The sequence below is a fragment of the Chrysemys picta genome, chromosome 22 (genome assembly GCF_011386835.1).
Source record: "Chrysemys picta bellii isolate R12L10 chromosome 22, ASM1138683v2, whole genome shotgun sequence".
Lineage (NCBI taxonomy): Eukaryota > Metazoa > Chordata > Testudines > Emydidae > Chrysemys > Chrysemys picta.
Window position 1 is genome coordinate 17297477 of NC_088812.1, and position 27203 is coordinate 17324679.

Below are 27203 nucleotides of genomic sequence, written 5' to 3' on the forward strand. Positions count from 1 at the left end.
CTAACGAGAACGGTCCGTTCCGCAGGGCCGCCATTTCCCTTTCTTATTGCGCGCAAGGGCCTGTGGGCAATGTAGTTCTCCAGCCCATTCTATTCCTTGGCGGCAAGGCAAGCGGGAAATACAAATCACAGCGGGCCTTAGGGCAGCTGAGCGCACGGCGGTGGATTGTGGGTAATATAGTCGTCCTGCCTCCCAGGCTCAGAGACGGGAGCTCAATGTCCCAGGATGCATCGGGGGTACCAGTGTGCGTCTCACGCGTTTGTGGGTAATGTAGTCTTCCCTGCCCACATGGCCCCATGGAGGGGGCGTGGTGTGGACTCCATGTCCCAGGATGCATCGGGGGCAGCGCCGTGCTGCGCTGGGGGTTGTGGGTAACGTAGTCCCCCTGCCCGTTAGGCCAGGTACGGGGGCCCTGGGAAGGACTCCATTTTCCAGGGATCCCTGGGCGGCGCTGGCGGCCTCCCCAGCCATTGTCGGTGGCGGCGCGCGCTGGCCGGAGAGGGGCTCCCACCCACGGCTGCGGGCAAGGTGGCTCCGGTGGGGCAGGAGGAGGGAATGAGTGAGGAGGAGGAGGCCTGTGGGACCAGGAAGAGTGGCGGGTTCCCCAGGTAACGGGGCGGCCCAGGGGCAGCCCCTCCCACCGCTCCCCCCCCTGGGGTATCCTAGGGGGTCAGCCCCTCCCACTGGGAGGTGGAGGTGGATCTTGGGGGGCAGCTCCTCCTACTGCCCCCACCACTGGGAGTCTTCTAGGGGGTCGGCCCCTCCCCCTGCACTACTGGGAGGCGGGGGCGGGTCTTGGGGGGCAGCTCCTCCCATCACCACCCCAATGGGAGCTCATGTCCCCCTAGCTCCCATTGGCCCCTCACCCCACTGGGTACGGGGGGTGGGAGATCATGGGGTAGAGACAGCTGCTCCCACTGGGTACTGGGGTATCTTCAGACAGGGGTAGGGGGTGCAGGACGGCTTCTCACACCACCCAACTGGGTACTGAGGAGATATTCACTGGGGGCATCACAGGGGACAGCTGATCCCACTGACTCCTCCTACTTGGGGGGGGGTGTCAGGGAGACTGCCATGAGCTGAGGGGGTAGCTGCTCTCATTACAGCCCTCCCCCCTTACTGGGGGACTCTTTCACAGGATCAGTGGGGTGCTCTGGTGTGGGAGGGGTAGCTTCTCCCGCTGCCTCCTTCCCCACAGCTGCCCCTTCCCAGCTCTGGGAATGGCCCTGGGTGTTTCATGTCCCAGGGCCAGCCCTGATCTGTGGTCGTTTCTGAGCCTGTGTCCCTGTGTTGTGTCCCCCACCCCAGTATAGAGCAAATGCTTGCCTCCAATCCTGGAAAGACCCCGATCAGCCTTCTCCAGGAGTATGGGACAAGAATAGGCAAGACGCCCGTGTATGATCTACTCAAAGCCGAGGGACAAGCGCATCAGCCCAACTTCACCTTCCGAGTGACTGTCGGGGACATCAGCTGCACTGGTCAGTTACCCATGGGGGAGGTGGGTAAATACTGCTCCCAAGCAGAGGCAGCCTTGGCATTGCCACCGACTTGAGGGGCCTGATCCTGAGCTGCCTCCTGCTGATAGGTCGTGTCTCTGCATTAAAGGTATCACTAGTGCTTGGAGCCAGGGGGGCTGTGGATCAGGACTCTTGGCCTCTAGTCTGGGCTCTTTTATAAAGTGCTTTGAGCCCTGTGGGTAGACGTGCTACGTAAGAGCTAGGTGCTGGTGCTGTAGTGAGCGGTGGGGGCACGCATAGGGAGTGGTGACTAAGATTTTTTTGAGGTGGATGGGAGTTGTCATCCTGATGCATGGGGCCCATTCAGGCTGCGGGTGGAACTCGGAGCTTCTTGCCTCCTTATCTGGACCATGCCTGGGGCATCCTTGGTGGGAGGATCCCAGGGCCTTGAGGTCTTAGATTCAGCTGTTAGCACTTAAGGTCTTGTTTGGTAGCCTCTGAGTGGAGGGAGTTGGCTGGGTCTCAGCCCAGCTCCTAGTGGCACAGGTGCCTCCATCATAGAAACAGCCTCCCTGATTCTTGGCACTCGGCAGCCCCCCGTGGGCCACTCTTCAGGGCAGAATGGGCCATGGAGACAGAGTTCCTTGCTCTGCTGCTGTCCCTCCTTGGGGGCTAGAGGCTGTCAGCTTTTGGGAGCTGCTGACCTATCACTAGCACAGAGAGCAACTGGGTGACACAGCTGGGAATAGAACCCAGGACTCCTGACACCCAGCCCCCCACTGCTCTAACTGCTAGACACCCCGCTTTCCAGGTCAAGGCCCAAGCAAGAAGGCCGCCAAGCACAAGGCAGCAGAGGTGGCCCTAAAGCTCCTGAAAGGGGGAAATATGCTGGAGCCAGCAGCATCGGAGGAATCCAGGTGAGGGGGGCAGAGTGGGGACCTGGGACTTTGCTTAATTTGCTTCTCAACTTCTTCGATCCCTTACCTGCAAACTTGCATCCAGACCCAAACCCGTCCTCTACTCCCCACTCCAGTCCTGTCAGAGTAGAGAGGATTTGGGGGGGCAGGGGGGAGAGTTGGGGGGTGGAGAAGCTCGGCTGAGGAAACAGCCCCCAGCTGGTGCAGCCTATGGGCTAGAGCACTGGACTGGGACTCAGGAGGTTTGCGTTCTACGCCTGCTGGGTGACCTTAGGGAAGTCACTTCCCTTTTCCGTGCCTCAGTTTCCCCAGCTGTAAAGTGAGGATAATGGTGCTGATCTCCTCTGTAAAGTGCCTTGAGATCAGTGGGTGAAAAGCACTACATTAGAGCTGGGTGGTGGTATTATTCGTTACTAAAACATCCCTAGTCCCCGCGGTCCCTCTCCTGCCCCCAAGTGGCGCCACACCCAAGCGTTTTGAGCTAGGAAGAGCTGGTTCTTGTTGCGCTCGGAGGCGCGAAGCCTGCTTTAATGTTTGTCACCTTTTATTTTCAAAGCTCTCCTTTCTCCCTAGAGCCCCTTTCTCAGCTCAGCACTGCGGCGGCCCCCGCAGCACCCATCTTGCCTGCCGCCTCTCCCAGGTAAAAGGGAAAGTCACAGGGAGGGGCTCTGGGCCAAGATCACCCAGCGTGATCTTGGGACATCTCCTTTTTTATTGAGGGGGACTGCTCAACTTAGACACCTCAAAGGGGTTTGGTTATAAGAGCCTGGTGGGGACTCCATATCCCAGCATGCATTGGGGCAGGAGGGGTTGTGGGTAATGTAGTCCTCCTGCCCATCCGGCCTGTAGGTAGAAGCCTGGTGAGGACTCTGTATCACATGATTCTTTGGGGCAGTAGAGTACTTCGCAAAGGGTTGTGGGCAATGTAGTCTCCCTGCCAGCCTGGCCCATAGGCTGGTGCCTAATGAGAACTCGGGTATCAGGGCCCTATCAGCAGTACTGCAAATCGGCATGCTATTTGGTATTTATTCTTAAAGCCCCAGCTCCTGGAGTCATGTTATTTCACAGGAATCTCAGCTTCCATTTAAAAACTGGATAAGTGTCTTGCCCTGGGGGTTGCCTAGAAAAGCTCCAAAAGGTTTAGTAACCACCAGGCAAATGTAAGAACCCAACAGTGATTATTGTTTAAAAATCACCTGATTCTTAAGCCAGTTTCCAGCCATGGTATATTCAGGGTCCAAGGCTGGGCACCCAAAAATCACTCAATCCATGCTGGAGGCCGTGCTTGGGAAACTCTCTGGCCTGGTGAGCTCAGAGGCACGTACGTCTCACCCGCACCTTTCATCCCAAAATGTCTTTGGGTGTTGGGTTGTGTCACGATGCAGCCGTCTCTGGGGCAGAGCATGGCAGGTGTCTTACAGCGATACAACTGCAGTTTAGGGCAGGGAGTGAAAGAAGGAGCCTGTTGGTAATTGAAAGTGCAGGGGGTATTTGGGGCAGCGGAATGGAATTGCTGAAATTGGGATTCGTACCCCAACTCTTGTGAAAAGAGCCAGGGGGACTCGTGTGACCCCCAGTGCTTAGGACCTCGCTGTTACGGCTCAGCTAAACAGCACCACCTCTGGCACTGCCTGCTAGTGCCAGGCTCGGGGTCTGGAGTCAGCGCTGACTCAGAGGGGAGAGAGCACCCCCCATTGTACTCCCTGCAGCACAGTGCCCCCTAGCATCCTGCTGGGGCATTGCAGCCAGTGCCTTCCACTAAATCACCCATCCCAGTTCCATTGGGCGTCTCCTGCCAGTGGCTCCCCACGCCCTCCCGCAAACCCCTGGCACCTCCAGCCGACTCCTTGGCCACGGGCTGTAGGGAGCAGCCCAGGCGGTCAGCTCAGCCCCCTTCACTGGGTGTCGTTGTGTCTCACTCAGAAGCTCACAGATGGAGGTGAAGTCGCCCGTCTCGCCCCAGCAGTCGGAGTGTAACCCCGTGGGGGCGCTGCAGGTAGGTGCAGCCGTGGCACTTCGCACTGTGGGGCGGGGGCCTCTGTTCACTTTGAGGAGTGGCAGTGCCCCAGATAAGGCTGGCTGGGTTGGGGATGAAGCTAGTGAAGCAAAAGGCCTCATCACCCTCGAGTACCAGAGACCCCGGGTGGCCAGATGGAGCAGAGTGGCTGGAACGGGTTGATTGGGCCCAAATCCTGATAGCTGTTTGATGGCTCATGGGAGATCTGAGGCTTTGCCATCTCCGTTAACAGCTTCAGCAGACGGGTTCCTCTAGCGGGTGGTTCGGGGGGACTTGGCCTGTCTGGGCTGTCCCCCACCCTGTGGTTACGGGACTCTGGTGCTGTCCAGCTGGCCCCTTCAGCAGCTCTCAGATCCCGGGATTGTCACTGGAAGAACCAAACCACAGCTGGTGTGCCCAGTCCCATGTGTCTCGCCTGTGGCTGTCAGGTTCCCTCAGCCCCTCAAGTGTGGGGGTGTTGAGGGGTGAGTCTCACAGCACCGGCTGCGCCATGTGAGGACCCCTTCCAATAGCATTTGGGTTCCTCTACCCTTGGGACCTCTGCCCAGATGGGCTGTCCCCAACCACAGACACTGAGCAGCCCAGGCGCTGTCGGGCAAACTCCCCACCCTCCCCTTGAGTTTACCCTGGTTGGGCTCTCGGTTTCCATGACTTCTGCTGAGCCAGTCTGCAAAGCAGGTAGGTTGCCATGGTGACTTAGGGATGCATATGTTGATGGCTAGAGCACTCGACTGGGACTCTGGAGACCTGGATTCTCTTCCTGGCTCTGCTACTGATCTCAGCCAAATCGCTTCCCCGCTCCGTGCCTCAGTTTCCCCTCCTTTGTCTGTCTGGGGCAGGGGCTGTGTCACCTGGTGTCTGTGCAGCCCAATGAGACTCTGATCTCAGCTGAGACCTCTAGGCACGACCATGATAAAACCAATGAAACTAGGGCTGTCAATTAACTGCAGTTAGCTCAAGCGATTAACTCAAAACAAATTAACTTGATTAAAACAATTAATTGCGATTAATCACACCCTTTAAACTTCTTATAACTAGTTGGAGATATTTTTCTACATTTTCAAATATTTTGATTTCAATTACAAGACAGAATACAGAGTGTCCAATGCTGACTTTCTATTACTATTTTTGATTACAAATATTTGCATTGCCAAAGAGATAAGCAAAAGAAATCATATTTTCCATTTCACCTCATACAAGTACTTTAGTGCAATCTCTTTATCATGAAAGTGCAACTTACAAATGTAGAATTATTTGTTTTTTTATGTAATTGTACACAAAAACAAAACAATGTAAAACTTTAGCGCCTACAAGTCCATTCAGTCCTACTTCTTGTTCAGCCAATTGCTCAGACAAACAAGTTTGGTTACATTTGCAGGAGATAATGCTGCCCGCTGCTTGTTCACAATGTCACCTGAAAGCGAGAACTGGCATTTGCATGGCATTGTTGTAGCTGGCATTGCAAGGTATTTATGTGCCAGATGCGTTAAACATTCATATGCCCCTTCATGCTTCGACTTGTAGATTTGCACTATTTTTTTTTACAGTGCAAATATTTGTAATAAAAAATAATATAAAGTGAACACTGTATACTTTGTATTTTGTGTTGTAATTGAAATCAATATGTTTGAAAATATAGAAAAAATAACACCCAAAATATTTATAATAAAGTTAAATTGGTATTCTGTTGTTTAACAGTGCGATTAAAACGTCGATTAATTTTTTATCTCATGATTAATCACCATTTTTTTAATCTTGCAATTAATCATGATTAATTTTTTTAGCCTTGCTGGTGCTCACACCATACCTAGGCGCCAACTTCTCCTGGTGCCGGTGGGTGCTCGATCCCTCCCTGCCCCGCCTCTGTCCCACCTCCTCCCCGAACACGCCGCGTTCCCACTCCTCCCCCCTCCCTCCCACAGCTTGTTACACCGCGAAACAGCTGTTTCACAGCGGCAAGCACTGGCAGGAGAAGCAGGGACGCAACGCACTCGGGTGTGGGTGGAGGCGGAGGTGAGCTGAGGCGGGGGGACGGGGCAGGGAGCTTGGGTGCCGGTGGGTGCAGAGCACCCACCAATTTTTCCCCCTGGGTGCTCCAGCCCTGGAGCACCCACAGAGTTGGCGCTTATGACACCACGTATCCCAGCTGTGCCTGGGCCAGGCAGTCTCCTACTCCCCTACCTGAGGAGGATCCTGCCTAGGCTCTGATGATGCCCCATCATCTCCCTCCCCAAGGAGCTGGTGGTTCAGAAGGGCTGGAGGCTGCCGGAATACACCGTCACCCAGGAGTCGGGGCCTGCCCACCGCAAGGAATTCACCATGACCTGCCGGGTCGAGAGGTTCATCGAAATAGGTAACTGCCGGCCGTGTACTGAGGCGACATGGGTGATGGGAGCATCTCCACCTCCCTTGCGGAGAAGAGGGTCCGGGAGTGGGGGGGTGTTCAGATTAATTCCAGAGACACATGGTGCCCCTAAAGTGGGTGAGTGAATCCAGTGTTCAAAGGTGGAGCCAGGGAGGGGCTGGGCAGGGTCCTGACCCACAGTCCCCTGCTGTCCCAGCCCTGGGCTCTCCCCACCCGAGCTCTGCCGGTGCTCCTCAATCCCGACACACAGCTTCTCTGCTATCCCAGGCCTGAGCTCCTCCCACCCCAGCTCTGCCGGTGCCCCTCAATCCCAACCTGCAGCTTCTCTGCTATCCCAGGCCTCTCTTGAAGGCCCACGCCCATTGGTGATTTTTCCCAGACAAGGCCCTAGGGGACTCCTTGGTGCAGCCAAAGGGCTCCTCTTCTAGCCCTTCCCTGTGCTGTGCAGGAGTTAACCCCCTGTTCCCCAGAGGGCAGGCAGTGCCCATGCCAGGCTGTGGGCATCAGCGATGGCAGTGCTCCCTCTGTCTCCCCCTGCAGGGAGCGGCACCTCCAAGAAGCTGGCCAAGCGTAACGCGGCAGCCAAGATGTTGGTGCGAATCCACAATGTGCCCATGGACCAGCGGGAGGGCAGCGAGGCCGAGGTGGAGGAGGACCAGTTCTCCATTGTGAGTGTGGGCGAGGGCGGGATGGGCATGCTGCTTGGAGACGAGGGCCTCACCTTCTGATAGATGAGGTGTGTCCATAGAGACTACAACTCCCAGCATGCAGTGCTCTGTGCTACTAAGAGACAATGGGGTCTCACCCTTTGATTGGGGAGGTGTGTCCATAGAAACTACAACTCCCAGCATGCAGTGCTCCGTGTTGCTTGGAGGCAATGGGGGCATGTGTCTGGGTTTCTGCGTGGCTCATGGAGACTATAAGCAGAGCAACAGATTGCATGCCGGGAGCTAGAGGCAATGGGGCCTTGCCCTCCCTAATGGAGGGCACGGCCCATGGAGACTACACTCCCCAGCATGCAGTGCACCATGCTGCTTAGAGACAAAGGGGCCTGGTGGGGTGGGGTGGCAACCTGTGGAGGCTACAAGGCCCAGCCTGCAACATGCCCCTTCGTGCTGAGCAGCTGGGCTCAAAGTAGTGGCTTGTCCACCCTACGGCATAGCTGTGCTGGCGGGCCCCGTAGTGTAGAAGTGAGGGTTCCTGCGTGGGCTAAGTGGGCAGGGCTGTGCCCGCATCAGGGCTAGGGCTGTGGCACTCAGGGCGTGTCCCTTTTCCCACCCCCGGGCAGCGCAGCTCTGCAGATCTGCATTGTAAGCGTAGGCCAGGCCTAGACATAGGCCAAGCCCCCAACACCTTGCCCCTCGGCCACTGCTGGGCTGGGCCCCCAGCTGATGCTCTCTCCCCCACCCCAGACCGTGGGGAACAAGCTGGACAGCCTGAAGGGCCGGCTCTCGGCCTGCACCTGGGACTCGCTGCGCAACTCGGCCGGTGAGAAGATCCTGCATCTCAAGAGCCACCCGCTGGGGGCGCTCAACGCCGGCTTCTGCAGCCTCCTGCAGGAGCTCTCCGAGGAGCAGAGCTTCGACATCAGCTACCTGGACATCGGTAAGGGGCAGGGATCCCATGCAGGCCCCCGCCGGGCCCCCAGGAATGCTCCGCCATGCCGTTGAGGGCTGGCACTGTCCCGCCGTGGGGCGAGGGCTCCACTCCACCAGTACTGCCCCCTCTGAGGGGCGAGGGTCCCCCAGCACTGCGCCAGCCCCCTTAGAGCTCTGCTGCATGCTGGGGGCTCCTCAGGCCGGTCGTGGGGACTAGGGGCAGCAACCTCCAGAGTCTTAACTGCTGATGCCAGCCTTGGCGGGAAAAGCGCCCTGCCCTCCAACAGGGACTGAGCACCCTACCCCCCACCCCCAGGGGCTCTGCCTGTCACCCTCTGCCCCTTCCCCTCCCCCGGGCCTGAACACCCTGCCCCCCACCCCTCGGGGCTCAGCAGCCCCCCCCAGGCACACCTTGCAGTGCTCACATCCACGTCCCCCCGGGGCTCAGCCTGCGATGCCCCCGGCCCTGACACCCCATCTCTCCCCTCAGACGAGATGAGCCTGAGCGGCCTGTACCAGTGCCTGGTGGAGCTGTCCACGCAGCCAACCACGGTGTGCCACGGCTCTGCCGCCTCCCGTGCCGCCGCCCGCTCCGCCGCCGCCCGCAACGCCCTGCAGTACCTCAAGATCATGGCGGGAGGCAAATGAGGAGGCGCCTGGGCCCAGCAGAGCCCCTGGGGCGTGGACACTCAGCCAGGTGGGTGCCCGGAGCCAGGCCGGCACACGCCTCCCCAGGCCGGGGCTGGGGCAGACACAGGTTGGACCCACACGCAGCCCCGCGGCCAGGGCGGGGCGTCCTGCTGCCCCCGACTCGCGAGGGGCAGGACCTGGAGCCCCCAGGAGAGATGCCAGCCCTGCCCCTGCAGCCTCCACCAGGCCTGAGTGGGCTCTGGGCGCAGGGACGATCTGGGCTCCCAGGGGCGGGGCTCACTCGCTCCGACACCCCCACCGCATGTGGGGGCACTGAGGGCCAGGTCAGCAGCCCCCTGTAGCAGGAGATGGTTCCTGATCCAAGCGCTGCCCGCTCCAGGGTGCCCTGGGCTCATCCACTGAGTCCTCCTTCCCCAGCCGAGCCCAGTGCTCTCCTCCACTGCACTGTTGGGGGGTAATGCTGCCCCACGGCTCTTCTGAGCTGTCCCCCAGCTGCCGTCCTGCTCCAGCCACAAAGAGCAAAAGTTCTTATTGGCCATAGGGAGGGTCAGCGCCCCCCACCTTCCAACCCCCGTCCCCACATCCCCAGACTCGTGCCCCCTGACCCAGGTGGGGCTGCACCCCCCCCCCCATACCCTTGTTGTCAGCAGCTGAAGCTCCATCCTAGGAACCGGGTCCCGAGTAGATTTGGAGCATGGAGCTGCCCCCCTAGGGGTCTGTGCTGGAGCCGCCCCCCTAGGGGTCTGTGCTGGAGCCGCCCCCGTGGGACTGGAGCGGGGGCACGGCGAGGGCGGGGCAGATTTTTATTGTTATTTAAAGGCAAGACACAAAGTTTTTTAAGCCCAAATTCAGGTGCAGCCAGCCCCTGCCGCGGGCACAAGGACCTTTCTGCGGGATCAAATCCCCTCTGGGAGGGGCAGCTGCCCTCGCGTCTCCTGTCCCAATCAGCGTCTGGAGCCCGTGGGGGGACTGTCCCACAACCCGTGCTGGGGGAGATGGGAAATAAACTGGACAGAGGGGTTTTCTCCACAATGTTGGTGTGTTTCCTTTTTGGGGGACAGGAGGGGGCCAGCTGAGTCTTGGGCTGGGTGGGTGGAACCGGGTGATGGGGGCCAATCGTGGGGTGGGGGCAGCTGCGTGGAGCCAAGGCACCCGGGTGCCCATCGTCAGGTGGGGGTACTGGTTTGCTCCCTGACTGGCAGGATCCTCCCTTGCCCCCCGACTGTGGCTGTGGTATCTAGGGCGCATGCGGCAGAGACCCGTGGCCTCTGGCCTCTCCCTTTCCAGCTCAGTCTATTTGGCTGGAGCCAGGGGAGAGCTCAGAACCGCTCCCTCCCCCTATTTCAGATGGTGTCATGGCGAGGGCGCTGCCCCACCCTGGGTGTGTGCTGCCCCCAGAGGCGAAGGGCGGTAGTGTGCCATAGGCGTATTGACCACATTTCCCCCAGCTGTGAGGCTCATGTTTTATTATCGTTACCAGAGCAGGAGCTATGTGATCCGGCCACTGGGCTGTGCCGGTCATCACAGCTCAGTCTGCTCAGGGGTGGCGGGAGCTTTGATCTGGCCAGGGGTGCTGGAGCCAAGTAGCCCCTCGGAGTCACTTCTTCTTCCCGAAGCGCTGGGGCACAGCCATGCTCCAGAACTGGGAGGCCATGGAGTCCCAGCCACGCTGGCTAAGCCGGCCCTCACCGCCCCAGCTCCCCCGGGTCTCTCGGCCAAACCTGCAGGGAGACAGACGAAGCCCTCAGCTCCAGAAGTGCAAATGACCCAACTCATGGCCCAAGCTTGGCTGGTGCCCCCTTCGTACCCCCTGTTCATTCACCGCCGGAGCCATCAAAACAGCCAAGGGCCAGCGGGATGCACCCTCCTGCGCCAGGACCAGCCTGACATCATCCCCGCTGGCCTCAGGCCACGTCTCCACCCACGTGGCTCCTTCACCAGGCTGCTGGAGCTACAGCCACGGTTAGACTGGGCTGCCAGGTGCCACTGCCGCCCGAGCTGGTCCTGCCAGCTGGATTCTGGGCTTTGTCACCTGAAGCGGGCGTGGCTGAAGCCAGGCCAGCAGCCATTGGGGTGGAACCAGGGCTCTGAGGCAGTTCAGAGCATCCTCTCTTGGTGCCTTGCTGGTGTGTCTTACTCACATGCTCTGGGGTGAACTGGGGCCAGATTGGGGGCTGGGAGGAATTTTCCCCCAGGTCAAATCAGCAGGGACCTTGGGGGGTGGGAGGGAGGTGCCTCCCCTGCAGCATGGGGCACAGGTCACCTGCTAGGATCATGTGGGCATGTCTCAGCTACTCAATGGGGCCTCTGGCAGCTCGGCTCACAACAGCATCGGCGCCTTGAGCCTGTCTGCTTTGGTCTAACCGAAGTCCTCGGCTCGACACAGGGAACTGTCGGGGCTTATGGGGGGAGGTCCGGGGGGATGAGTTGATGGTCCCTGCTGGCTTCAGACTCTCTGACCCATACCAGGCTCCTTTACCCCAGTACTCCTGCATTCACGCTAGAGGTGGTACGGGCCTAACTGGCTACAGTATCCTCGTGCCAGCCCCTAATGGCTATCCCAGTACCTCCCCTGTGTGAACTAGGCTGGCACTTCCAGTCACCTAACTGGAGGGCCCAGAGGCGAGTGGAGATCCACCACCCCGGCCCCTTGGCCCGGCAGCTGGCTGGGGAGCAAGGCAGGGCCTGGTAGGAGGCTGTGGGGCTAGAGTTCTGGACTGGGACTCGGGATGCCTTGGCCTCGTGTGTCTGGCCCACTTGGAGAGGTGCTGCAGAGAGCTGTACTGGGGTCTATAGCTAAGAGCAGCTGCAGGGGCTGTGAGGGGGCCCCAAGGCCAAGGCGGTGTCTCTAAAGGGCTGCGAGCTGGTCACGTGCCTCAGGCTGCCCCTGGTGCCAAGTGGAGCAGGTTTAACTCCTGCTAATCACAATCTGTCCAGCCCCAGTGTAGATGGACCCTGAGGAGAGGGCGCCCCCTAGTGGCTTGTCTGGGGAGCAGGGAGTTGTAATGCCAGTTGGCTCAATTCCCGTTAGCCCTGAACCCGAGTTCTGGGTTGGTGCCACATCCCCAGGCCCTTGGGACTGTATTTGAGCCCAGCTGGTTACATGGGTCTAACCCAGGGGCGGGCAAACTTTTTTGGCCTGAGGGCCGCATCGGGTTTTGGAAATTGTATGGCGGGACGGTTATGGGTGGGGGGTCGTGGCCTGGCCCCCACCTCCTATCTGCCCCCCCCCAGGACTCCTGCCCCATCCAACCCCTCCTGTTCCCTGATGCCCCCCCCAGGATCCCTGTCTGAACCACCCCCGCTCCCTGTTCCCTGACTGCCCCTGGACCCCTGCCCCCCCATCCAACCCCTCCTCTCATTCCTGATGCCCCCCCCGGGACCCCTGCCCCATCCAACCACCCCTTTTCCCTGTCCCTGACTGCCCCCCTGGGACCCCTTCCCCCATTCAACCCCCTATCCACACCCCGACCACCACCCCGAACTCCCCTGCCCTCTATCCAGTCCCCCCGCTCCATGACCCCTTACTGGTGCCTGGAGCACCAGTGGCTGGCAGTGCCACGCCGCCGCACAGCACAGAGCACCGGGTCAGGCCGGGCTCTGCAGCTGCGCTGCCCCAGGAGCTCACAGCCCTGCCGCCCAGAGCATTGCGCCGGCGGTGGAGCGAGTGAGCTGACGCTGCGGGGAAGGGGCCGGGGGCGAGCCTCCCAGGCCAGGAGCTCGGGGGCCGGGCAGGACGGTCCCGCGGGCCGGATGTGACCCCCGGGCTGTAGTTTGCCCACCCCTAGTCTAACCCCTGGTGTGGACGCTTCTTCCAGTAGCAAAGGGCCATTTTCCATTTAGTGTGGCCCTGGGGAAGGGGCTTGAGCTAACTGGGATCCAGTCCCGTGTATGAGGGGCTATGGGGGGGGGGGCAGGCCAGGGGCAGGTAAAATGAGAACTCACCCCCTTGAAAACGGGGGGGGCAGAGGGGGACTCCTAGTCAGGCAGCGAGCAAGGCTGATGCTGCTTCGTGTTGGAGAACCAAGGGCTACGAAGTTCAGGCTGCTGCAGAGAGCAGCCGGGGGAAGCTGAGATTGGTGTGTGGGTGGGCCCCAGTGCTCCCCCGTCCCCTCCTTACCTTTGGGGCTGGAACAGGAAGGAGGGGCTGCGTCCGGGTCGCTGCAGGGTGTAGAGCAGCGAGCGAAGCAGGGTGCCCGGCGGGCGCTCGTCAGAGAGGGGCCGAGGGGCACGATCCGCACTCTCCTGCTGCAAGGGGTGGGGGACAGGATGGGGTTACACAGCCCCCTGCCTGCAGAGGGGTCCTAGTGCAGGAAGGGAGTGGGGGGGGAGGTATATGGCCCATGGATGGCGCTTAGGCTGTGTCTGGGCCCCCAGCGGGCAGTGCCACCCTATTAACCTGCTGCAGGTGAGCAGTGATGATGCCAGCACAGACCGGGGGTGGGCAGGAGCTAGGTGGTTCTGGGGTTTGCTCTTGGCCACCCCAATATATCCAATCCTCCCACCCTGCAGCATAGTGGGGCAAACAGCCAAGTGCCCCTACCCATTAGCCCCCAACCCTACACACTCGGTGCAGCACGGCCTGGCTCTCAACCCCCCAAGAAGCAGCCAGGCAGGGTACCTGCACCCCCCACCCCTTAGTGAGACTCTCCCATCAAGCCCCCCCTCTCCCCACCACCAGCCATTAGGCCAAACTCTTCACCCTGCGAGGGTCTCTGAGTCCAGCCTGCCAGCAGAGGGCCCCATGCTGCAAACTGCGGCCCCTGAGCTGAACCAGCCCAGAGATCTAGGGGGTGGAGTGGAGGGTTGACTGCAGGGAGATGAAGGTTCACCGAGCCCCCTCCCACAAACAAGGACATTCCCTGGCAACCTGGGCCATGCTCAGGCCCCCCCCAAGAATTTGCACCAAGTGCCTGTCGCCCCCCGTGCGGCAGAAGGGCAATATTCACACACACGCCCCGGGGGGTGGAGGGGGGGTGTTGGAATTTTGTTCATTCCACCTCAGCCTTTTAACCAGCAGGAACCCAAACTGTTCCTTAGTGTGTACAGCTTGGGTTGGTGCTGTCCCGTGCCGGGAGGCAGCTGCCTCTGGGGTGGAGCTCAGCAGCCGTGTTTAACCACCACCACTACAGGCAGACAGGGAAGGTAAATTCCATTTCCTGTTGGGGAGGCAGAGGGGCATTGCCTGGATGGACGTGGGCCTGGATGGCAGAGCTCACGCCCTGGCTCCCTGGGATGCAACACCAGGTACCTTTGAATGGGCACCTCAAACCCCGCTGCCATGCCCATGGGGAACAACAGCTGTGCTTTAATGAGCATCACAGGGATGCTGCGTCCTGCCCCGCCCCCCCCCAGCACTAACCGGGGTCCAGCATGGACTCCCAGGGGACACTCCAGCTCCTCAGCTGCTCTCTAAGCTCAGTCGTGGTTAGCTCATGGAGCCAGGAAACCAGGGTCCCATTCCCAGCATGGCCACAGCTCTGCTGGGTGACCCTGGAAGTTACTGCCCCTTGATGTGCCTCAGTTTCCCCCTCTGTACAAAGGGGATGATGATACTGACCAGGGCAGGGTGGAAGGCTAATTCCTTGGGCCCCCAGATTCTCAGCAGTGCCCCTTGTGGGCTCCTCTAGCTTCATTCGGGGGGAAGGAACAGCCTGAGATTCTTTCACGTCTCACCCCCAGGTCGGTGGCCTCTTTTGACATCATTGGCCTCAAGATTGGAGGCTGGGCTTTTGCCACCAAATCCCAGGGGATCCCATCCCCCAATTCCTATAGCCTTCTAGAAGGGTCAAAGTGCCCAAATCCTTAGGCACCCCGCCTGAACCGCAAGGAGCCAGTAGACGGAGAGATGCTTGTGTCTCTCCTCCCCGACTGCTGCAACTTTCCTGCTTCCCAGGGGAAAGGGTCAGCCCCAGCCCATCAGCATGGGGCATCCCACGAGGGGTCCAGAGCCTAATGGATCCCCGTGGCTCTGCCTGGAGATGGGGTAGCCCCCAGTGTCTCAGATCTGCCTTGGGACAGACAGGATTTCATTGTGTTCCCACAGCACCGGGTGTGGCTCCCACCCCACTGGGGAAGATGATCCCGGGGGTGGGTCCCCCAGAGCCCAGCAGCCGGGGATGGGGGTCACTGTGGATGGGTCAGGGTCTTTTCTGTGCAGGTGAGGGCAGAGGGTGATTGACACCGGGGCAGGGCGGTGGGGGTGCTCCATGACTCAAAGAGGGAGCAGGGAGCCCCTGCCCAACTGTCGCATCTTTCCCACCAGCAACTCAGAGCCCTTTCATTAATTCAGCCTCATGAGGTAGGTCGGACTTGTTAACAGATGGGGAAACTGAGGCACAGAGGGGGGTCAGGGATGTGGTTCTTCTCAAGGTTACAGCAAGCCAATAATAGACCCCGATCATTGCTCTAACCACTGACCAACGCTCCCTCCTGGCATTGGAAAGGGAACCCAGGAGTCCTGGGTCCCTGTTCTGGCCACTGGCCTGGACCCAGTGAGGGAGCGACAATCCGCACCCAAGAGCTGTGGTCCCTGCCTACCCAGCCCACTGCCACCTCCCCGGGCAGCGCCCGCTCACCAGCAAGTCGGAGAGTCTCTCTAGGTAGCTGTCGGGCTCGTCCACCAGGGTCTCCTTGGACACGCTCCCTCCTTCCAGGCACTGGCCCGTCGTCACGGTGCCCGAGAGCAGGGCCAGCAGCAGCGCCAGGCGCGTGTCCATGGCTGCGGTATGGTCCCTCGCCCCGCTCCCGCCTTGCGCAGTGCAAACACCTTCCCCGGCTGCGGCTCTTATATCCTCCCGAACCCGGAGCCCAGCTCACCGCACGGGCTGGGCTCTGCAAGCGGGATTGATGGGGGAGCCTCACCAGTCATTTGTAAGGCGGGGGCTTGGGGACCGGAGCAGCAGAACTGATTGCCACGCTGGGCCCAGAGAGGAGCCGGCGGCCTCAGGAGAGACAGCACCAGCACCGGCCTGAGCCCGTGGGCCGGGCTGTTTGTACGTTATTACAGGGATAAATCCACTCAAATGGCCCTTTAAGCCCCTCTAAAAGCGACAGCTAATTGACGCTGGTTTATCACAGCTGCTTGCCAGTGCTGGCCCCCGGGGGCTTACACCAGGGCCCCTCAGCCACTGATCCCCCACCTCTGGCCTGCCCCGCAGCCGCCTTGTCAGACTGACTCGGTTTCCCCATCCCCTCCCCGCCCCAGTCCACACATTTGTCACGGCGTCATCTGTCTGGTTAACGGTCCCCACCTTGTCGCTTCCGCCTGTCTCCCTCGGCACCACTTCCCTGCTTAATGAAACCCATTTACCAAGCGGTTGGGACTCGGTGACAGTGACGGGCTGAGACAGGAACACAAGCGCTGGAGAGCCTCCCGCTCCCCCTGCCAGGGCCGGTCAGCGCACCGGGGGGTGAGGGCAGCACCACCGCAGTCCGGGGCAGAAGGAGCCCCCCCCCACAGTGCAGGATCAAGACCCCACTGGGCAGGGGAGGAGATTTTCAAAGTGCCCAAGGGCACCGGGCTTGCTCAGACCTCTGGACAGACCGGCTCCTCCCGGGGGCTAGTGAAAGGTGGTGCCGAGGGCACAGGGCTTGGCCGGAGGGGTGGCGTGCCTGTAACTGCCCCAGTGGGTGGGTGCCTCTCCCAGGGCGGGCACAGCCAGCGTGTATGTAAATAGACACGGGGTGGGGGGCGCCCAGGGGGACCTGGCCACAGGACTGGGCCTAGCTCTGTCAAAGCCCACCCTTGGGTCCAGATATCGTTAGGCCCAGGACAGCTCTGACACCTCCAGACAGAAAGCCAGGATCCCACTGGGCCCCATTGCTCCTGGGCCCTGCCCCAGCTGCAGCTCACACCCCTTGCCAGAGGAGCGAAGTGCTGGGCGAAACGGGAGGCTCTTACCAGGGTGGAGCCTGTCAGAGCCAGGGGAAGGGAGGGGGGTGCCAGGGAGATGGGCCGCTGGGTCTGATCCTGTCTAGACCCAGCAGCTAGGGCCAGTCATGGCTGTGATGGGTGAGCCGGCTGCAGCGTGGAAGCATCTGGGATAGGCCCCCAGTGCAGCCTGGGCTGGTACCACCCCAAGGCACGGCAAGGCCAGGGCACGCTGCCCACTGGGGCCAGCCCAGAGCAGTGACACGGACACCCAGCTACACGCCCACAGGCAAACACGCGTACACATTCACTTGCACACGCCCACCTGTGTGCCCACACTGACACCGACGTGCACTGTAAGGCAAAAGCCATGCACGCCCGTCGACGGGCCCCTCGCTGGCAGTCGCACATGGGCCGTGCCCAGGCCAGCCTCGCTTGCCGGCACAAACCTCTGCACGGTCACAGGGGACGACGCCAACAACCTCTGCCGGGGGTGGATTCAGGCAACGGGAGCCCCGGCACCCCACCCCTGTGCCTTGGCCTCGCCCTGCGTTGGGGTGGCACCAGCCGGGCTCACCTCTCCAAGTGCTGTCCGCTGGGTCCCCCCCCTCCCCTCCAGCAGCCAGGCTGGGATCTGTCCCAGAGGAGCCAAGCTCCAGCCCCAACCCTCCTCCCGCAGCTCGGCCCCTGCCCCTACCAATTGAGCGCCCGACACCAGCAGCAGAGGCCGCGCAGCCCCATGATGGATCTCGCTGCCACTTAGCTGCGCTTGCCGGAGGCTGAGGGGGCGGCAGGGCCCCGCTGGGACAGTCACGTTCAGCACCTGATGGATGCTCCCAATAACCGGCCTGTGCTCGGCCGGCCACAGCTCCAGGCTGCTTTCGCCAGCACCATCGGGAGGCAGGTGCCGTCCATCTGCCCCGGGGCACGGCCTGGCAGGGTGGGGAGGTGGTGCCGGTGGATTAGCCTGGAGCTCCATGACTCAGCGGGCCCCTAACCGTGGGCCTCGGGATCCCCACATAGCCCCTGTGTCGGGGTGGCCCCAGGCGTCTGGGCTGAGGGGAATGGGACAGGCCCACCCCAGAGAGGACCGTGGCCAGCCGGGGCAGGCAGCCAGCAGGCCAAGGCTGGAGCCACTGGTGCTGAGCTCAGAGAGTTTGGCGAGGGCAGTTTCAGTGGAGTGCGAGGGGCAGCCCCTGCAGGGAAGTAGCGTGGCCTAGTGGCGTGAGCACAGGACGGGTGCACAGGACCCCCTGGTTCTAGTCCCAGCTGTGCCCTGGGGACGCTGGGGGACCTTGGGCAAGTCACTTCTGCTCAGAGGTGCCTAACTCCCATTGAAAGCAAAGGGTTTGGGCCTTCCCCGTGCCTCAGTTTCCCCCTCTGTAAAATGGGGGCGGGAGGGTGTCACTGGGGTGAGGGGAATAGCAGCACTGCCCAGCTGAGGATGTCAAAGCATATTACAGGAATCAAGGGACAGACCCTCCTCATCCCCCACGTTGAGTATCCCTATCCCCATTATGCTAACTGGGAAACTGAGGCACAGCACCGCAGCCTGGGCAGCTAAACCACCTCGGCTTCCGGCCAGCTCCTAGCCAGGATGGCCCAGTAGAGTTTTGGGCCCTTGGGATCCAAACGGGCTGGAGGGGGCCATCCAGCAGCTCTGTGAACCCTTTGTTTGGTGTTAGCCTTTGGGCAAGTTCATTGCCCAGAGTCCTAGCCAGAAATGGAGCTGACAAAATAGCTCAAGAAAAGCTCTTTGCAGCTTCCTCTTAAGCCAGCAGTTAGCAGATGCATCCAAGATGGGACGAGAACCCAGGAGTCTTGACTCCCCATCTCCTGCTCTCACCACTAGGCCCCACTCCCTTCCCAGACCTGGGGTAGAACCCAGGAGTCCTGACTCCATGTCCCCTGCACTAACCCCTAGCCACTACTCCCAAGCCAGAGGCAGAAATGGAACCCGCAGGACAGAGTCCGTTCCCTAGGCCGGTGGCCTACCCGAGCCACAAGTGGCCCAGAGCGGCCCAGAACTACCCTGTCTGCTGGGCACGCACAGGCTGAGGGTGCGGCTGTGTGGAAGGGAGCGGATCAGGACTGGCTCCGTAGCACATGGTGCCAGGGGAGCCTGGGGTGACTCAGAGCCCTCAGGAACCTGCTGGAAGTTAGAGGAGCTGGGGGCTGCTCTCATTTATCCGGGAGGGCGCGGGGGGAATTTGGCTCCTGGGCAGCCCATTATAAAGCCACCCTTGTCCCTCCGCCCCGGGCTACCCCTCTGGAGTCAGCACTGCCATCAGCCCAGCCCAGCCCAGCGGGCCCCCAGCGTCAGCCAGGGCCCTCCAGGCGCTGCCATCATCCACCTAACACCAAAGAGGGCAGCTGGCCCCACAGCCCCCTCGTTAAGCTTGAGCTGAGCTTCCAGACAAGGGTGGATATTTCAAAGTTCACTCCAATCTACACCCCTGCCTTGACTGGCCTGAAAACGGACAGGCCAGGTGAAGGGCTGGAGGAGGGCTAGTGAGGCAAATGTGGGGTCAAGAGGTTCCGGAGAGAGAGCCCCTCCCCCCAAAACAACCTCATTTTAAAATCTGCTGCTCCTTCTACCCTTTGGGATGCTGCCCATGACGTCTGTCCCACGAATAACTCCCCAGAAGAGGTGCAGCGGAAGGTAGGTGATCTTGCAACTTCTGCCAAGCAAGTAGGTCTTATTACCAATGAATCAAAGGCGGAAGTCATGAACGTTAGCTTAGCTCCCGCTGATTTTATCTAAAAAACATTCATCAACGTTCTTATCTGGGTAGCATCATCCTTGATCCCGGCGGTGCTACATTGGCTGTCAAACCCAGAACAGGGAACCAAGCGCTTTATTCCAAACGTTCAGTCCAGCACGGCAGTCCCACAGGATCAGTAAAAACTCCACACTTCAGATCTCTAGAAGCAATGTTGGAAGGGCTGGGCTACACTAGGTCGACCCAGCTCCGTCGCCCAAGGGGGTGGAAAATCCAAGCCGACCTAAGTCTCCATGTAGGCAGCGCTGGGTTCTTTCGCCGGCCTAGCTACCGTCTCTCAGGGAGGTGGATTGCCTGCGTCGATGGGAGAAGCCCTCAGGCACCACAGTGAGGACTGTGCTGCTGTAGTGTTTCACGTGTAGACAACAAGCTGTAAGCGGAGCAAAGTCCTGGAAAACCAACAAGTCCATCCAACGCCAACTGAACAGTTTTCAGGGCAGGCGCCTGCATGGCATATTCAACGTAAACTGGACTGATAGGATGAGTAATGAAGAGGTGCTAGAATAGACGGATAGAAGGGATAGAATAGAAGTAGGGCCGGCGCAACCCATTAGACGACCTAGGCGGTCGCCTAGGGCACTACAATTTGGGGGGGGGGCGGCGACCGTGGCGGTATTTCGGCGGCAGGACCTTCCGCCACCTAGGGTGGCAGAAAAGCTGGTGGCGCTCTTGAATAGACGGGATGTGGACAAATTGGAGAGAGTCCAGCGGAGGGCAACGAAAATGATTAAGTGGCACATAAGTTACGAGGAGAGGCTGTGGGAACTGGGCTTATTTAGTCTGCAGAAGAGAAGAGTGAGGGGGGATTTGATAGCTGCTTTCAACTACCTGAAGGGGGGTTCCAGAGAGGATGGAGCTCGGCTGTTCTCAGTGGTAGCAGATAACAGAACAAGGAGTAATGGTCTCAAGTTGCAGTGGGGGAGGTTTAGGTTGGATATTAGGAAACACTATTTCACTAGGAGGGTGGTGAAGCACTGGAATGGGTTACCTAGGGAGGTGGTGGAGTCTCCTTCCTTAGAGGTTTTTAAGGCCCGGCTTGACAAAGCCCTGGCTGGGATGATTTAATTGGGGTTGGTCCAGCTTTGAGCAGGGGGTTGGACTTGATGACCTCCTGAGGTCTCTTCCAACCCTAAATCTTCTATGATTCTATGACTAGACACAATATGAGGATCGGGAGGAAGAGATGGATCTGTTTGGGGGATCTTTTATGACTGCCCGACAGCAGGCTGCCTAAGCAAGCAGTTCTCTGTTGGCCCCAGGGCAAGGGACAGAGAAGCCGGAGAGTTACGCACCCTAGCACAATACTGGCTGAAGCGTCATTATTACAGCTGACTATAGGCGGCCTGGGAAAACAAGCCCAGGCTAGGGACGACTGTCACCTTTGAACAGCTGATGGTGTGGGGCGGATGATGGTAAGAGCTGGGCATTGATCATTGGAAGCGTCATAGTGGCAGAGGCAAATCCTGGCCTTGCTGGGGGCTGAGGTCGGTCAGCAGGAGCACAGGGTTGCTGAAGGCTCCCGTCCTGCAGACTCTTCCTGTTCAAAGTTCAGCAAGGCCCCGGATCCTGCAAACTCTTCCGCTCTTGGGTGCGAGAAGCGAATCCTAGCCATGCAGGGCTGGACGGGAGCTCGAGGCATCACCACGTCCAACCCCTGCACCGCGGCAGGGCCAAGCAAACCTAGACCATCCCCGACAGGGGCTTGTCCAACCCGTTCTTAAAACCCTCCACTGATGGGAATTCCACAACCTCCCTCAGGAGCCTGCTCCCCAGCTGAACCCCCCACGGAGGTAGAAAGCTTTCCCTCAATCTCCCTTGCTGCAGATTGAACTCATCACTGCTTGTCCTACCTCCAATGGCCATGGAGCACAATCGAACTCGGCTCTCTCTAGAACAGCCCGTAACACACTGCAGGGATACCCTCCGACAGAATTTACTGCTGCACTGGCTCTACTTTGGGTATGAGGAAACATCTGCTAAGCCACTCTTACCAAATTCCGTTGGCTACCCTAAAAATCAAGGGCCTGTCTTAGCTCTCTCATAGCTTTTAGCAGTTTCTTTTTCTGTTGTGGGTGGCGAGGTTCTGTGGCCTGCGGTGTGCAGGAGGTCAGACTAGGTGATCATGATGGTTCCTACTGGCTTTAAAGTCTATAAAGACTTTTATTAGCCCCCTCCCACCCCGTCCCCAATCTTCTTTTCTCAAGACTAAACACACCCAGTTTTTTAACCTTTCCTCCTAGATCAGGTTTTCGAAACCTCTGGTCATTTTTGTTGCTCTCCTCTGGACTCTCTCCAGTTTGTCTATGTCTTTCCTAAAGCTTTGCACGGGAACTGGACACCGGGCCCCAGCTGGGGCCTCACCAGTGCCCAATAGAGCAGGATGATTACAACACTCCTGTTAATGCAGCCCGTGAGTGGGTTCAGTGATGTCTGGGTTAAGTTACGCGTGTGCATGTAATGGTTTGCAGGGATCAGGACTTTGGGGCTTAAATGAATTGCCCAGGTGCATTGTGGGTTGTGTTTCTTCTCCTACCTCTTCCCCCCTTGAAAAATTAAAGAACGGGTTAAATAAAATGCAGCCACTCTGGGTGGGGGTGGTGGAGCACAGCTGCCATCTAGTGGACACTATGCTCAATCGCAACCCCAAGTCTTAAAATGACCATGGTCTGCCTTAAAATTCAGAGCAGACTAGTTTACACGGTGGGAGTTGTTGTGCCCAAGCCCAAATATGGATGCTGGGTGCAATTGATTTCCAAATGCTTAGCAGCTTAGGGCACAGACTTCAGAACTTAATTCCTCAACCCCAGATCCTGGGACTTCTTAGGACAACCTACGAAGCCTGTTTCCCCATGCATTCCCATAGGGCAGTGTTTCTCAGAGGTGGGATGGGCGCTGACAGGGGCGAATGTGTGCCAAGGACTAGCCCCTGAGAGCAGACCGACTTCCCAATTGTCCCCCCAGCAACTCAGCTTTTATCTTTAAAAAAAAATCATTCTCTAGCTGTTAAAGTTGCTAAGAAATCTTTGAGGATGTGATCCCAGTTTGACTGAGGCCAAGATGTTGGCCTGAGTTTGCAGAGAGCCTGAGGCAATGGCTCTGAGATGGGGGAATTGCCCTGAGCAGTGTGACTAACACAACACCACCTGCCAGAGTTTGCAGAGAGTCTCAGAGGACAGCTTTGTGTAGGTCACATTTCAGTGGGTGTCGTCGTTCACATCCGAGTTCGTTTTTTAAATGCAACGTTGTGAAGTATTTCGCCGCTCATCAGAGCATGGCACAAAGGAGAGGAAGGATCGTGTTGGAGACTTTGGGTGGTGCCTACCGAAGTATGTGGTGTATGAAGGCTGAGGCTTGGGGAAGGGGGTGCTCAGCTAAGATGTGTCAGCCCTTAGCAGCATATGGCCAGATTGCAGAAAGGTGAATACATGAGAGGTGGCCTCTTGGCCAGCGCCCCGGAGGTTAAACCAGACCCCTCCAGAACTAAAAGCAGAGCTGGGGGCTGTAACAACTGCTATGCTGTGCAGATTGGTACCGCGGGGGAGGTGTAACACACACACGGGCTGGGTACCTTGGTCTCATTTTCCTGAAGCGGGGACGTGGTTTTCGGCAGTTTGTGGAGGACGGCCCTAAGGTGTGGGTGGAGTGGAAAGAATTTTACCACCTGTTTGTTGTTATTTGGCGGCGGGGACGCTGAAGGTGCGGCACCAGCGGACCTCCCGCAGGCATGCCGCCAAATCTGCTTGACGAGTGGACCTGCCGCAGGCATGTTCATTCCCTCTGGGGCACATGGCATTGGCCACTGTCAGAAGACAGGATACTGGGCTGGATGGGCCATTGGTCTGACCCAGTAGGGCCGTTCTTATGTTAATGATGTTTATTGCAGTGGCGGGCTAGAGCCCACCCAAGATCAGGGCCCCATTGTATTAGCACCTATTCCTTGCCCCCGAGCAATTGCCAAGACAGGCACAGGGTAGAGGAGCGGGATAAAGGACACACGGAGGCTTCCTCGGGGTGTAGCGCCAAGGGGAGGGTGGGTGGGAACTAAAACCTAGAACCATCTCCAAACCCTCAAATGATTGGACAGGGGCCAAGTCCGGGACCCTCGGGGATCACACGGAGGAGACAGCGGGGGAGTTGTCACTGCTCTGCAGCAGCACATCATCAGCGGCTGCTGCCTTTGCACCAACCCATCTCCCCTTAGACTTCAACTGGGTCTCTCCCCTCCCCACCCCCCTCAGGCCCACCAGTGCACGATCTGAACCCACAGCCCCCCTAGAGGAAGGCGGCGGGTGGGCAGGCTTGTTCTACCCCTTGCCAGTGTCCTATCTCTGCCCTTCGGGCTCCAAGGCCAAAGGCATGAGCTGGTTGAGGGGTGAGATCAGGGGACTGGAAGCCAGGAGAGCTGGGGTACGACTGAATCAAAATGGAAGACAGGTTGGCCTGTCCAGCACCCGCCACGCGTGGGGCAGAACAATCACTGCTGGGGCTCACTCTCCGAGCCTGGGGGGGGAGAACCCTGCTTCCTGCAAGCCTCCGCTCCTTGTGTCCGGACAGCAGCGCTTCCACTGCACCCCGTCCCAAAGGAGAAGGGAAACTGGAGTTAACCCCATGCGTGCCAGGGGCCGGGCAGTGCCCATGCAGCTTGAGGAATCACTGTGAGCTCTTCCCCTCACCCCTGTCACAGCGCTCCTTCATCCAGGTTAGCCCCAGGGGAGGGCTGCAGGGCTAAGAATGCTGGTCCAGGCGCAGTGAGAGCCGTGGCTGAAGCCAGCTGCTGAGGAAGCGTGAGAGAGATGTGTATGTGACTCACCCGGGAGGCCCACTGGGGCACAGCTCCTTGGGAATGGAGGAATTGCCAGACTGAAGTCCCTCGAGTCCAGTGTCCTGTCTCTGACCGTGGCCAGCAGGAAGGCGCTAGAGCCGCAATAAGCTGCTGCTGGGGGATAATCTACCCCCAGGGCCGTTTCTTCAACCCCCCTGGCAGAGATTGGCTGAGGTTTCATAACCCTTCCAATGTCAGCATTAGCTAGTCTAGCGCTGGCTACTGCGGCTGGCCAGAGAAATATCCAGGGCCTTTCTGGGTGCTGCACAGCTCTTGGGCTCAGCAGTGTCATGTGGCAGGGAGTTCCAGAGTCTACATCCCATTCGATGGGGAAATATTTCCTTTGATCAGTGTTTGTCATCTTTCCCTGAACGTCCCCTCGCTCGTCTCATGAGACAAGACAGAAACTCCCAACTCACCTTCTCCATCCCATTCACACATCAATCCGGTCTGCTCCTATTCACCTCCTCTAGATGGTAAACAATCCCACTCTTCCTCCAAGAGCTTTTCCAGGCCCCTCGTCATTCTCATCACCCTTCTCGGACCCACCCTTGGTCTGCACTCGCCTTTCTTTTCATGGGCTGGCCAGTGCTGTGCACCGTAGCCAGATGAGGCTGCACCACGGATTCCTCTAATGGCGTTATCTTCTCAGGATTATTCACCATCCATTCCTTCCGTGTTCTAACCTGGTTAGCTTTTCTCAACTGCACATTGAGCAGACGACTTCATGGAGCGATCTACCAGGTCTCCCTTTCCTGATTCAAAACCCAGTAAGATTCAGGAGGAGTTCCATTTCCCTCCCCGCAACGTGCATTACTTTACCCATTAAATTCAATCTGCACCTGTGTTCCCCACTCACTTCCCTTGGTCAGGTCTCTCTGAAGTTCCTCACCATCTTCTCTAGACCTTCCTTCTCCCCTGCCTTCCCCAGAACCTCACAGCTCACCTGTCCAAGCACAGAACCTCGAAGCACTGACTGTGAACTTTTGACTGGGATGAAAACTGACCATTTATTCCTATTCTTAGTTTCCTGTCACTTAGTCAGTTTCTGCGCCACTTTGCCTTACCCCTGAACTTCTTTAGTAGCCTCTTATGAGGGAACTTTTTTGAAGTCTACATTTTACCACCATAATGGACAATCAGAACATCTGGTCTGACCTCCTGTATGATACCAGCCAGAGAATTTCATCCAGCTATTCCTATACTGAGCCTAAGAACTTGTGTGTGATTAAAGCACCTCTGCCAGTCTGGGTCTGAAGACATCAAGAGATGGAGAATGCACCTCTTCCATGGGTAGTTTGTTCCAGTAGTCAATCACCCTGTTACAAATGTGTGCCTTATTTCTAGTAGCAGCCCACTGGAGGACAGAGCTGTGCTGCTAATGTTGCAGAGATTCTGGGGCGTCGGGACGATTGGGTACAGGGCAAGTTCCTGCTCGAAGTGGCCTGTTATTCCCATAGCGCTCTGCTTTCTACAGGAACCAGCTGGCCTTGCTGAACACCTCACTTAGAGTATGGCTACACTGCCATTGGACACACCAGCGGCCTGCCCGTGCCGGCTGACTTGGGTTCGGGCAACGGGGCTGTTTAATTGCAGTGTAGATGTTGGGGCTCGGGCTGGAGCCTGGGCTTTAGGACCCTGCAAGGTGGGAGGGTTTCAACGTTTACACTGCAACTGATGGCATAGACCAGGCCTGGGTGTCTAAGGGCAATGTAGACATACCCTTACGATGGTCTTCAGGAAGACCATCTACCGAATGCCACAACTGCAGAGGAAATGGAGTCACAGCAGCAATCTAACCTAGGGCTTGCCCGGAGCTGTACAGGCCGCCCAGAGTGTGTAACAATCACGCAATATTGCACCTTGTATTACAACACAGTTGTGAAATTGGTCAGCCCGGCCCCTCTGCCGTTAAGAAGTCAGGGCCTGCTATTCTGGGAGCAGTGGTGTGGAAAGGGGTTATCTGCTCAACCTTCTGCCTGCTCACAAACACCAGGCCTGTGATTAGGGGCGGCTCCAGGCACCAGCGCAGCAAGCGCGTGCCTGGGGCGGCAAGCCGCGGGGGGCAGCCTGCCGGTCGCTGTGAGGGCGGCAGTCAGGCTGCCTTCAGTGACATGCCTGCGGGAGGTCCGCCGGTCCCGCGGTTTCGGTGGCAATTCAACGGCGGGGACGCTGAAGGTCTGTGGCACCAGCGGACCTCCCGCAGGCATGCCGCCGAATCTGCTTGACCAGCGGACCTCCCGCAGGCATGCTGCCGAAAGCTGCCTGGCTGCCGTGCTTGGGACAGCAAAAACCATAGAGCCGCCCCTGCTGTGATGAAACACATGGAAAAAAGCAACAGACAGAATACTAGGAGAGAGAGAGAGAGAAATGTCTATACCAGGGGTAGGCAACCTATGGCACGGGTGCCGAAGATGGCACGCGAGCTGATTTTCAATGGCACTCACACTGCCCAGGGTCCTGGCCACCAGTCCGGGGGGCTCTGCATTTTAATTTAATTTTAAATGAAGCTTCTTAAACTTTTAAAAGCCTTAAAACCTTATTTACTTTACATACAACAATAGTTTAGTTATATAATATAGATTTATAGAGAGACACCTTCTAAAAACGTTAAAATATATTACTGGCACGCAAAACCTTAAATCAGAGTGAATAAATGAAGACTCGGCACACCACTTCTGAAAGGTTGCCGACCCCTGGTCTATCCAGTGAAGATTCCT

The 27203-nt window shown here is 58.5% G+C and overlaps 2 protein-coding genes across 7 annotated transcripts; one reads left to right on the plus strand and one right to left on the minus strand.

Annotated features, from left to right (window-relative positions):
* The first annotated feature begins 4 nt into the window (after window positions 1-4).
* TARBP2 (TARBP2 subunit of RISC loading complex) lies at window positions 5-10037 on the plus strand. Of its 6 annotated transcripts, none has more exons than XM_042842224.2 (9): window positions 5-265; window positions 1309-1478; window positions 2269-2374; window positions 2931-3014; window positions 4298-4370; window positions 6627-6744; window positions 7297-7424; window positions 8169-8361; window positions 8845-10037. In XM_042842224.2, exons 1-9 carry the CDS (start codon window positions 216-218, stop codon window positions 9000-9002), a joined length of 1080 nt encoding a protein of 359 aa, XP_042698158.2. In that variant the 5' UTR covers window positions 5-215; the 3' UTR covers window positions 9003-10037. The 6 variants fall into 6 exon arrangements, with proteins under 6 accessions (XP_042698158.2, XP_065432014.1, XP_023965654.1 ...); XM_065575942.1 differs by having other exon boundaries at window positions 238-261; XM_024109886.3 differs by lacking the exon at window positions 5-265 and adding an exon at window positions 381-528.
* NPFF (neuropeptide FF-amide peptide precursor) lies at window positions 9853-27004 on the minus strand. The gene is made up of 3 exons (XM_005307719.4): window positions 15584-27004; window positions 13126-13253; window positions 9853-10726 (listed from the first exon to the last, which is right to left on the minus strand). Exons 1-3 carry the CDS (start codon window positions 15722-15724, stop codon window positions 10603-10605), a joined length of 393 nt encoding a protein of 130 aa, XP_005307776.1. The 5' UTR covers window positions 15725-27004; the 3' UTR covers window positions 9853-10602.
* Between the last annotated feature and the right edge of the window lie 199 nt (window positions 27005-27203).